The sequence below is a fragment of the Paroedura picta genome, chromosome 4, assembly GCF_049243985.1.
Source record: "Paroedura picta isolate Pp20150507F chromosome 4, Ppicta_v3.0, whole genome shotgun sequence".
In the NCBI taxonomy this organism is placed as follows: domain Eukaryota; kingdom Metazoa; phylum Chordata; class Lepidosauria; order Squamata; family Gekkonidae; genus Paroedura; species Paroedura picta.
Window position 1 is genome coordinate 9,890,548 of NC_135372.1, and position 12,141 is coordinate 9,902,688.

Below are 12,141 nucleotides of genomic sequence, written 5' to 3' on the forward strand. Positions count from 1 at the left end.
GTTCCCTCCGGTGGTCACAGCTCCAAGTCATTCAATGAAAGTGACATCTCAGCAGCCCAGCCCAATGCAACTAGCTGGCTCTCCGGTCCGGTCCCCAATTCCTTGTCTTATTTGGGCTGCTCAGGCACATTTAATGGACTACTGAGTAGGGTTATGAACCACAGACAGGGGGATTTACTGTTCTGAGTCACAGAAAAGTAGGGGGAATTACACGCAGCACCCACGTTGCTGTCCTGAATCCACTGATCTGCTTCTGGCAAAAAAAACCAGCCTTGCTTCAACTGGCTGATGATGTGGTTTTCCCGAGAAACTTTGCAGACATGCCGAGTTGGAGGAGAGAAATGCAGCCATTTGCGGTGCTGAAATCAGCCTTGGATTAGCCATCCAGCAAAGTAAGAACAGCTTAGAGCCCCAAGCTATCAATTCTTTTGCTGCCACGCTGGACTGCTGTTTAGGGTTAAACACATTTTTAAAAAGTATATTTAATATAGTTGTGAGGCTTGGCATGGATAACCTAGAAGAAAGCTGAATGATCAGTCTCTTATTTCACCGTCAGTACCTACTTATATCCTTAACACTATTTCGCTTCGATCCCTTATCGCTCCCTTATATATTTGGGAAACAGCCTCCTGGGAGGAGACTGTCTGGGGCCCTGTCCGTCCAGGTCCATCCTGATTGGCCCTCGCCCTCCAGCTCCCTCCCTCCCTCCCTCCTTGCCTGCTAGAAGCCTTGTGGCTGCGGCCTCCATTGTCACCCACAAAGAGAGAGGCAGAAACAGGGCTTTGCAGCCTGCAGGTATGCTCCTGCTGGGAGGGTTTGGGGGGGAGGGGTGTTTGCAACCTCCCTGCGGGCCGCAAAACCCTGTTGCTGCCGGCGGGGGGGGGGGCTTTCCACTCCCTTTAGCCCACTTTGCAGGCCAAAGGGAGCCGCGGCCACCCTCTCACGCCCTCCTTGCCTGCTGCTCCTTTCAAAGCCCATTTTTAAAACAGGCTTTGATACTAGTAGATATATTTAAGGAAAAAGGAAAGAGTTACACAGTCATATCATTTATCCATAAATTATAAGAAGTCCCAGTAATTGTAAAATACTTCTTGTGGCCTCCTGTTTGCTTGGTCAGTTAGTTTCACTATTATTATTATTTATTATTTTATTTATTTATTTATTTGATTTCTATACCGTCCTTCCATATGGCTCAGGGCGGTTTACATACAACATGGGGGTACATGGAACTTATGGCAAAGTATCTAATGTTCCCCAGCTGTAAGTCCAAACTGGGTGGTTCTTGTTTCCCGCTTGATGCAACCAGAAGTCTGGCTGCAGCAGCTGCATAAATACAGAATTCTTTGCCCTGCATAGGTAGGTTAGTGGGAAAGATACTTAACATAAGTTTTTGATAGAATGAAAACTTAATTCCTAAAATTTTCTGCATTACAGACCACCGCCTATGAAAAACTGAACCAGTAGTGTCAGGTGATGCTCTTGCACTCTTCAGCTGGAGCTCTTCCATTATTGATGGCCCCATGCTGGGAGACCCTCTTGTTGATCAGTGATGTTTTCATTCAGTGTGCAACACTCCAGAAGAGTTCAGTGTTAGGGAAAATATTAATACAGTTAGAGGGAACCTAGTATCTATGGTGGAAGATGTGTTTCGGTCGGCTGTATTTGGGGATTGAGAAAGGAACTTTTTTTCATTTTAACCTCCATCACCATCACTGTTCGAGCCTTACATACTGTAGGTGCTCACACTGGAAACAGAAATATGTCCAGCAGACATTTCAGCTGACTTAGCTTGCCATCATTGGAGTCCCCAGAGGAGAGGCCACAAACAGACAGTAGAGGCTGCTAAACGCTAGGCTTTGGATGCCACTGGAAGGAAGGAAGGAAGGAAGGAAGGAAGGAAGGAAGGAAGGAAGCTGGTTCTCCGTTTGAGATGTTAGATTCAAGTTCAGTGGCACCTTAAAGACCAACATTTCCAAGATATAAGCTTACATGACTCAAAGCTCCTTCTCTCAGTCTTTTTATCCCAGTCAGAAAGTGAGAGGGGTGTGGTAAAGGACTCTTATAAAGGAATCAAAGGGACTATGCATATTGGAATAAGCTTGATTAGAGCAGAGGGGTGGAAAATCAGCATGTTTCCTGAGATAAGAATCCAGCACCCTTATTCATCTTTGCAAGGAGGAGGGGGGGTGTCTGTCATTTTGAACTTGTGAGTGAACTCAGGTTCAGCAATCTTGTATGTAATTTCCCCTTGAGAACACAAAGAAACTTTTTGTTACCAAGATGCATGAGAATTCTAGTGTGGGTGCAGAATCCATATTAGTCAAATCTAGCGAAACAAATTTTTTTTTTAATCAAAGATTAATAAAATGTATTCTAGTATGAGCTTCCGTGGGTCAGAGCACACTTCCTCAGATACAATGGAGAAATATTTTCTCTTCCTCTTTTGTGTATCAAGATCCTTTTCACAAGTTTACTTCTTGAATCACAGGCTGATTCTGTGAAGGCTCAAGGGGGTGGCAGGTTACAGTAGATGAGCGATAGGGATGTGAGAGTCCTGCATAGTGCAGTGGGTTGGACTAATCCAACTCAATTATTCTATGATTCTTGTCATATAATGGTTATCATGCCTTGTTCTGTTGTGTTATTAACCTGTAGGCGTTCGCCTGTTTCTGTGATGCTGTCATTTGATGACTTTATGTTCTGTTGACCCTAATTAACTGTGTTAATTGTGTTAATATCTCCCTGCCCCGAATTTAAGGAGGTCTGTTTGGAATGTTGTACTATCTAGCAGTGTTTGTGCATGCTTTAGTGTGGGAACCTGGCTGGGAAGATTTTTTGGAACCAATAATTAATTTGCGCACCAGGATTCAAATTGGGGGAGGGGCTGCAGGTGGCAATATAAGTATGCTAGCCTATTTGCAAATCAGTTTTGCAGTTGTGCATTATCAACAAAATGCATTCTCAACAAAGTTCACAAGACCCAACCTGATTTGCTGTAAAAATAACTAATATGATTTTCTTTCTTCCCACTGCCTATAAGAAAGTAAGCCCCAATCCCTGAAAGCCTGCACTGTAACAAAGGTTTATTTTATTATATCTATTTATATTATTCATCAAACTCCTTTTTCGAGATTCAAAGCACCTTTGTCAATGAGCCAGCTTGGTGTAGTGGTTAAGAGTGGTGGCAGCTTCTAATCTGGAGAGCTGGGTTTAATTCCCCACTCCTCCTCATGAAGCCAGTCATAAGCTGCTTTGAGACTCCTGGTAGTAGTGGAAAGTGGGGTAAAACGCCAATTCCTCTTCTCCCAGAGGCCTTTCAGAGGCCTAAGTCAATACGGTCAACAAGATGGAGAATCCATTAAGTAATGGAATTGAATTAGGTTTGCATAAATTCAAAACAAAGCTTAGTCCTCATGCGTATTAGTTTACAAGGTGGACTTCTTTGGAAAGCATTTGGGTGATTATTTGTTTTGCAAAAAGTGCAGAAGTCACAGGTGGTGTTAGATGCCACAACACCATCTCCCATGGCCTACAATTCCCAAAATGCCACGGGAGATCGGCACTACCCTCATATGATAACGCCTTCCTCGTTCAGTACGCACGCGTACTGGCTGTCCCGTCTTCGCCTTCCTTCTGGGTGCATCCATTACTCCCCATATTGGGGTGGGGGGAGAGAGAAGACAAAGCCACCTTTATTAATGATCGGTCTCCAAAGAATTTTGTCCCTCCTCTTTTATCGATAAAACGATCCGTGTGGAAGGAGAGAAGGTAGCCTGGGAGTCCAGACTCTATTCTTCCCACCCCCACACCTCTCATTAGCTTTGGCCCAGTCCGTCCAATAGTTGAGCCGCGACCTGACAGCAAGTGCGCAGGCGTGGAAGACGCTTAAGAACGCGTGGGGCTTGGGGTAAGTACGGGGGGGGGGATTCGTACTGTTACCATGGAGATGGGAGGGAAGGGAGCAGGTGAGCCCTGGAGGAATGGGACGGGAGGCTAATTTTAGGGAATTTTAGGCTTTCTAAAAATGACGTGGGCGGGAAACGGGGTGCTCCTCATTTGAATGTCAGTCAGTCCCACTTGATTACAGCCGCTCAAATCTGGTTATATCCATGGACTACAATGGTTATATCCATGGACTACAATTCCCATGAGCCCCTGCCAGCGTTTGCTGGCAGGGGCTCATGGGAATTGTAGTCCATTAACATCTGGAGGACCACAGGTTGACTATCCCTGCCATAGGCAGGGGTGGCCAAACTGTGGGTCTAAAGATGTCCATGGACTACAATACTCATGAGCCCCTGCAATTCCCATGAGCCCGTGGCAGGGGCTAATGGGAAATGTAGTCCCTGGACATCTGGAGAGCCACAGATTGGCTGCCCCAGCTGTGGAGATTGCCCTCCAAAGTAGCCATTTTCTGGTCTCTGCCGTCTGGAAATAGGTTGCATTTCCAGGTGGTCTCCTGGTCCCATCTGGATGTTGACAACTCTGTATTGTCTATTGACCCTCTGTGCCCCATAAAGTGCCCCCCCCAGAGCCCTGTTGTAAAATCACTGTCTTGAAAAAAACTACAAACTTAACTTGAAATACTTGTATTTTGTGGTGGCTTTAAGCATTGAAGCTTTAATATTTACAAAATGAACATGTGTCTGTGTGGGGACACTCCTAGCTGTGGAATGTGCTCTCCTTCTGCCCTACCTGGATTTTATCATCTTCATTCAATAGTTTGTAGCTTTGAAAGTTTCATGGAACATCTGTGCTCAGGGCAGTCTACCTCATTATCTCAGGTTGCTGCAGGTGTTTGGTTGCTTTATTGACACCTGGTCCAATTCAGCTTAATTTTCAGTGCTGAGGCTCAGCTTTGGGGAGAAAGCTGCTAATGCAAAAAAGGATGCACAGCAAGAATGTTTGCAAAAGTATTGCCAGTGGCCAGAAGAATGGAATCCCTTATGTCAAACCTCTTGAGGTTGAGAGAAATCTTTTAAAAAACTTTTTGAGCATTTGTAAGAATGTTTGCTCCTTTTTGAGAGATCTCCAAAACTCACCAGGGCTTTGAGGGAAATCCTACTTTGGATCCATTTTCAAGCCTTTGCACATACACCTAATAAGGATTCACATGTGTTGTCTTATTCTTATCCTTATGACAGCCTTGCAAGGTAAGCCATGGGTTCGCTTGTTAGGGTTGACAACCTCCCGGTGGTGGCTGGAGGTCTCCCACTGTTTCAACTGAACTTCAGGTGACAGAGATGAGTTTATCTTGAGGAAATGACCACTTTGGAAGATGGATGCTATGGCAGCCCCAAACCCTGACCTCCACAGGCCACACCCCCCAAAATATCCAGGTCTTTTCCAACATAGATCTGGAAACCCTAATTTCTGTATTGCAGATGATGGGGGTTGAAGGGTTATTTAAGACAGCTTTGTGACTTTGTGGTGGAGCTGAGATTTGAACCTGGGACTTTCCTAGATTACAGCTCATGGAGGACTTTTGCAGACCCCACCCCCCCTGCCTTTCCTTCCATGGAATACTTCCAACCTCTCTTTTTCGTGGTATTCCATTAGTTCTTGTCTCCTCACAGCAGGGGGTTGGGATTAGGCTGCAGCTTTTGCTTGTATTGTTTTATTGTATGAATTTTTATTGTTGTGAGCCACTATGAGCCAGCTGTGCTGGAAGTGACATTCGCTGGCAGGGGCTCCTGGGAATTGTAGTCCATGGACATCTGGAGGGCCGCAGTTTGACTACCCCTGGGCTTGAACAACTTCACCAGACCCCTTCACTGACTCTCACTTGTTCTCAATATTTCAAGCCTCTGAGAAATCACGCAGCCCTCCTCAGGACGTTTTAATTCCCCCCTCACTTCTGTTTCATTTACAAAGTCATCTCTTTCTGCACGATTGAGGGCAATCCCACCAACTACACAGAAACCCTTACGAGGCTGCCCTGATGTCTCTCACAAGCTACCCAGCCTACTGTTACCTATAGTAATGATTTCCAAACTTGTACTTGCCTGCATCCTCCAGGTAAAATTAACATCTGAGCTTAATATCCAAAAGATCTCCAGGCACCTGCCTGAATGAAGGGAAAATCTTTGTGTTCTTTGCAAATAATAAAATTGCAAAGTCAGATTCTGGAGGGAGGCAGGGAATCCTCATGGCCTTTGGTTCTTGTTCAGGTGCCTGCCGAGTTTTGCCGTAGGTGCTTCTGCCTCCTGGGGGCTCCTGGCTCCGCCCTGCCGGACACAGCATGGTGACGGAGAAGGAAATCGAACTGATTGGCAAGACCCTGGTAGACTCTGGCCAGCCCCTGAAGAGCCGCTTCCGGGCACTCTTCACCCTGCGCAACCTGGGGGGGCCGGCTGCCATCGAGTGGATCAGCCAAGCCTTTGGGGACGACTCTGCTCTTCTCAAGCACGAGCTGGCCTATTGCCTTGGGCAGATGCAAGATGAACGTGCTATCCCCATCCTGCTCCGCGTACTGCAGGATACTTCTCAGGAGCCCATGGTCCGGCATGAAGCAGGTAAGGAAGGCTTGGAGCTACAAGGGTCTTTCCCCATTTGCCTCAGAAGCCAGATTGTTCATGAGCTTTCGTACCTCATTATATAGGGCAGATTCTGGTGGGCAGTTGTGTTGGTCTGAAGCAATAGAACAAAGCGGTCCCTTTTAAGACCAACAAGGTTGAATTCTGGGTATTAGCTTTTGCATGCGTGCACACTTCTTCAAATATCACATTTCTATGGGTAGCTGTGCCAGTAAGCGAATGCAAATGCTTATATCCGGAATTAAACTTTCTGGTCTTAAGCATACAGGGGAAAATTAACCCATGTGGCTCACGGATTTCGGGACGCAGAGTAATATCTAGTTTTGTTGCTGGTCACATGCAATCGTTATTACAAAGCTGTGGAAGTCTCACAACGAACCTAGTCATCCCCTAGTTTCTAGTCTTGATGATTATTAAGACTCTGAGGACAAGAACTTTTCTTCGTGTTTAATGTTGACTTCTAGTTGGAAAACACAAATTCTGTTAAGTGCAAGATTTATTGAACCACACGGGGTGCGTATTTCCGCTTTGTTATCTTGATTCTTAAGCATACAGGGCAGTGTGTCTATATGTCACTTTGATTTAATCCCAGCCTGCCTCTGGTGAGCTCAGAGAAAGGCTCAGTGTTGTCCTTTCTCTGTCTTCATGACAGCCCTGTGAGGCAGCCTAGGCTAAGTAACTGGCCTCAAGGCCATCCAGCTGTGAGAATTTCCATATGCTCCCAATAATCAAGCTTCATTTAGGAAAGAAAGCACTTTATTGAAGTGAAAGCAAACAGATCTTCATGGGGTCCTTGCTAAGACTGAAGATGCAAAGCAAGTACCCTCTTATCTACCCAGTACCAAAAGCCCCAACAACTGATTTAGGTGCAAACTGTCCTTGTTGACCAAAGACAGGCCAGGCATCCAAGGCCTTTGAAATCATCTCCCAGGCAGTTCCTTGCGGGAGGGGGCAAAGCAGGAAGTGAGGGCATTCACACCTAAGGTCTAAAGCAGGATGGCTGGTACAGGGATCAATGACTAGACAAGGGATGAGAGCATTTTTAACTGACAGAGTCACGTAACTAGCAATGAATTGTGGCAAATGCATCTAACTTGGTTTTTACACCAGCGAGCATTGGGGCAGAGAGGGAATTTGAACCTCATCCTCACCTGGCACCTCTGCCCCACTCTGCCATGCCTCACTCTCATCCTTCCCCCTTCTTGGATCATTCCCCACCTGTGAAAGCCTCACCAGGCCAGGAGCTCAGGTGTCCCGCAGTGTCACATGACTCTTTGGCCCCACCCCTTCCAGGAAACAACAAGGTGAGATTGTGCCTGGCCCAGGGTGTGGACGGAGTCGCGTTCTTATTTCAGAAATATTCATGTCAAGCTGTCTCCGTTTAAGGAAAAATGCCTGTGACTGCCTTGCGGAACTTAATTTGAATAATGAAAGCCATGTTAGCAAAAAGGTATAAAGCTCTGTTCATTTTAAATAACGGGCTGTTGCATTCAGAAAGATTTGCATCAGCTTTAAAAGAGCCAGGGAAAACCTTGTGCAATTTTGTGGGATGGGGGCAGGAATTGCACAATAGCATCAGGAAATTTGTTTGAAAAACAACAACAAAACCCATATTTCAGCACCTAAAAGGACTAAATTTAAGTTGTCAGGAGTTGTTCTGGGGACTTGGTGCTGCCACCAAAAGGGCCCTTCTCACTGGTGTTTGCCCAAGTTGGATAAACCATCAAAAGTTTTTTCCCTGTTGCTAATGATCTTCCTTGAGACTTCTAATTTCTTTCTGGTTCCCTGCAGGTGAAGCTTTGGGGGCTGTTGGGAACCCTACCGTGCTGGATGTGCTGAGACTGTACTCCAAGGACCCTGTTGTTGAGGTAAATAGGACAACAAGGCTTGGGGGACATTCTTACCCTGCCAAAGCTCCGGCGGAGGGGGGGCGCAGGGCTGTGGCTCAGTGGTAGAGCATCTTCTCAGCATGCAGAAGGTCCAAGATTCAGTCCCCAATAGCTCCAGTTAAGGATCAACCTGTCCCTGAAGATCGAGGAGAGCCAGGGCCAGTCAGAGTAGACCAGGGGTGGCCAAACTGGTCATCCAGATGTCCATGGACTACAATTCACATGAGCCCTGCTAGCATGATGCTGGCAGGGGCTCATGGTAATTGTAGTCCATGGAGTTACAGTTTGGCCACCCCTGGAGTAGACAACACTGACCTTGGTGGTTTTAGGCGCTGATTTAGTACCATGTAGCTTCATGCGTGTTCTTGGATGACGTGGCTGCAGCCAGGGTGAGGCCCCACCAAAGCACCGTTCTGAAAATCAGGCATTGAATGTTGAAATTGAAAGATAAGAACAGAGATGTTCTGTGCTGTCCCGTGATCCTGCAGCAGTGCTGAGTGAAAACAAGTTCCTTCGGTCTGTTTTTTGTCTGTTCTATCCAAACTCTGCTCCAAAGAGATAAGGATTTTTACTGGATGCAAAGTATTTGCATACTGGATGGGAGATATACTTCTCGGTAGCCATCGATAGTTCCATCCTCTGTAAATTTGTCCACTCCCCTTTTAAAGTGGGCCAGTGAGAACAAGACGCAATTCAATAAGGAGAAGTGCAGAGTTCTCCATCTGGGTCACAAAACTGAGAAGGCTGCAGGCTGGGTGGGAGAGACATTCTGGGCAGCAGCACGAGATCTTGGGGGACTTGTGGGCTGTAAGCTAAATAAGAGCAGACAAGGTGATGTGGCAGTACAGTCTTCGGCTGCATCAATGGAGGCATCCCGTCAAAATCGCAAGATCCCCTAGTCCCACTGTGTACTGCATCAGTCAGACCCCACCTGGAGTCCTGAGTGCAGCTTTGGAAGCCTCACTTCAAAAAAGATGTGGACAAAATTTAAAGGGTACAGAGGAGAGCGATGAGGAGGATCCAGGGCCCGGGGACCGAGCCCTGTGAGGAAAGGCTGAGGGACTTGGGAATGTTCAGCCTGGAGAAGAGGAGGCCGAGAGGGGACAGGATGGCTCACTTGAAGGATTTGAAAGGTTGTCATTTGGAGGAGGGCAGGGAAAGGTTCCTGTTGGCAGCAGAGGAGAGAGTGGCAGTGATGGGTTTTACATTACTTGTCCTGGCTAGACATCAGGAGCGGGGGCTAGATATCGGGATGGGGGTGAATTCACAGTCTGTGTAGTTCAGCAGTGGAATCGGCTGCCTAAGATGGTGAGTTCCCTCTCACCAGCAGCCTTCAGGCAGCAACTAGATAGACACTTCCCATGGCTGCTTTATCTCCCTGCTTTATCTCTGATCCTGCGTTTGCCTCTTCCAGCTCTGTTTCTGTGTTTCTAGGAGTCTGGTTCTGCTCAGGAGGTGGGGAGCAGCACATTGTAATTCTGACACCCTCCCTTGCCGAATCTTTCCCCACTTTCCTTGCAGCTTCTGAAATCTGGTGTGTTCTTTTTTTGTGTGTTTGTTTAAAGCGAAGGAGCCAAGGACTTCCAGTGCAGTGTCATGTTTTTTGTCCAGCAGCTTGTAAAGTATTGATTATCATTCTATACCGCCCTCCCACGCTGCTCCCGTGGCTGCAGCCCTGGATAACGGGCCTGGAGTGGGTTCAATCCTTAATGGGTGGCTCAGAAAAGGAAGGGAATCTGTGTTTGTGTTCAACCTTGCGCAGGTAGCCGAAACGTGCCAGCTGGCTGTGAAGAGGCTGGAGTGGCTGCAGACACACAAAGCGGAGCCCTCAACCAGCCCCTACAGTTCCGTGGACCCGGCCCCCCCTGCTCCGGAGGAGGACGTGGGGAAGCTGAAGGGGGCCCTGCTGGATGAATTTCGGCCCCTCTTTGAGCGCTACCGGGCCATGTTCGCCCTGCGGAACCTGGGGGGAGAGCCCGCCGTTCTCGCCCTTGCAGATGGTGAGCCTTTGCCGTTCCGTTCCCCAAGGCAAAGAGCTGGGATGGGGCTACAGCTAAGCGGTGGCGGGCGAGCCAGTCCTGGGTTCGAATGTTGCCACCAGTGTCCTTGCTGAGCCACTGTTTCCCCACCCCCACCAGTACAAAATGGAGGTTTACTTAGTGGTCTGTGCAGGTGTCATCTTATGGAGCACATAGACCCTGGCTCCCAGCTGGGACTCAAACTCAGGACATTGTGTATCCCAGCCCGTTTTGGGGAGGCGGATTCAAGGGGTCAAATTTGTCCTTGCAGCATCATCCCTTTTCCCCGCTCTGATCCCTAGCTTGAGTAACAGGGCAGGCTCGAGTCCCTTAAGGCGTCCTGACCCATCCCGTTGCCCTTCCAGTACGTCAGCCTGATTGTTGGCACCCATACTCATTGCTTCAGTCCATGCTGCTAACCGTGCACTACAAAAACAACTACAGTTCATGCATGAACAACAGATTTAAACAACGCCTAGACGCCAGCCAGCCAAGAGAGGCTTCCTAGCACAACTCTGAATGATCCTAGCAGGGACTCCTGTCTTCCCTCTTCATTGGGAGGCTGATCATTTGTTGCAGCTCTGCATGAGTTACTGCTCTGAGGTCAACTCCTTACATTCTGAAATCACACCCCAACCCAGGCTGCAGAGACACTGGAGTTGGGTTCCTCTACCTGCAGATGATTCTTATGCGTTTTTGCAATTGGGGGAAGGGGGGGCGATGCAGTGGTGTTAGAAAATGAGCCTTCCTCAGATATTTGTGCAGTGCTGCCTGGGGACCTTTGCCTTACAGCTAGATGATACCAGTATGTGCCTGCGTTCAGACCCCATTGTTTTCTGGGACTTGCCCGTTCCAACATCTGCCTACACTGCAGGGAGCCATGGCAGAGTGCATCGAGAGTCACTAAGCCTCTGGATCCCAGAGCCAAGAGGCAGCGTTAGGGGAAGGCCTCAACCTCTATCTCCTGTTGCTGGCCCTCCAGAAGAACTGGTTGGCCACTGTGTGAGACAGGAGGCTGGACTAGATGGACCCTCCCTGGTCTGATCCAGCAGGGCTCTTCTTCTGTTCCTCTCAGGGGAAGGCCGAGGCCTCTCTGCCCTGTTGCTGGCCCTCCAGAGGAACTGGTTGACCTCCATGTGAGGCAGGATGCTGGACTGGATTGACCCCTGGTCTGACCCACCGGGGCTCTTCTTCACCTACTCACAACCTCACTGAACATCACAAACCCTCTCTTCCAGGCCTGAAGTCCGGCAGTGCCCTCTTCCGCCATGAGGTTGCGTACGTCCTGGGTCAGATGCAGCATGAAGCTGCCATCCCGCAGTTGACGGCCGCCCTGGAGGACGCAGCCGAGAACCCCATGGTGCGCCACGAGTGTGCTGAGGCTTTGGGCTCCATCGCCAAGGCCTCCTGCTTGGCCACTCTGCAGGCATACACCCAGGACAAGGAGCGGGTGGTCCGGGAGAGCTGCGAAGTGGCCCTGGACATGTACGATTATGAGAACGGGGTGGACTTCCAGTATGCTGATGGACTGAGCAAGCTGCAGGCTTCAGACTGAGCAGGGGGGGTTGTTTGTCACTGTCCCCTCCCCAGACCACCCCCCTTTTGCTGCTGATGCTTCAATTCCACCATCATTTGGCATTCCATGGTCCAGTCACTGCACAGGTGGATGGCCTGAGTCATTAAATTATTTCAGCTTTT

General features: G+C 48.4%; 1 protein-coding gene across 2 annotated transcripts; it reads left to right on the top strand.

Moving 5' to 3' along the window:
* Nucleotides 1–3,617: 3,617 nt before the first annotated feature.
* Nucleotides 3,618–12,141, top strand: DOHH (deoxyhypusine hydroxylase). 2 transcript variants are annotated; one of them, XM_077331780.1, is made up of 5 exons: nt 3,618–3,907; nt 6,171–6,515; nt 8,328–8,404; nt 10,188–10,425; nt 11,682–12,141. In XM_077331780.1, the coding sequence occupies exons 2-5, from the start codon at nt 6,242–6,244 to the stop codon at nt 11,996–11,998; spliced, it is 906 nt and encodes a 301-aa protein (XP_077187895.1). In that variant the 5' UTR covers nt 3,618–3,907; nt 6,171–6,241; the 3' UTR covers nt 11,999–12,141. The 2 variants fall into 2 exon arrangements, with proteins under 2 accessions (XP_077187895.1, XP_077187896.1); XM_077331781.1 differs by lacking the exon at nt 3,618–3,907 and adding an exon at nt 3,922–3,965.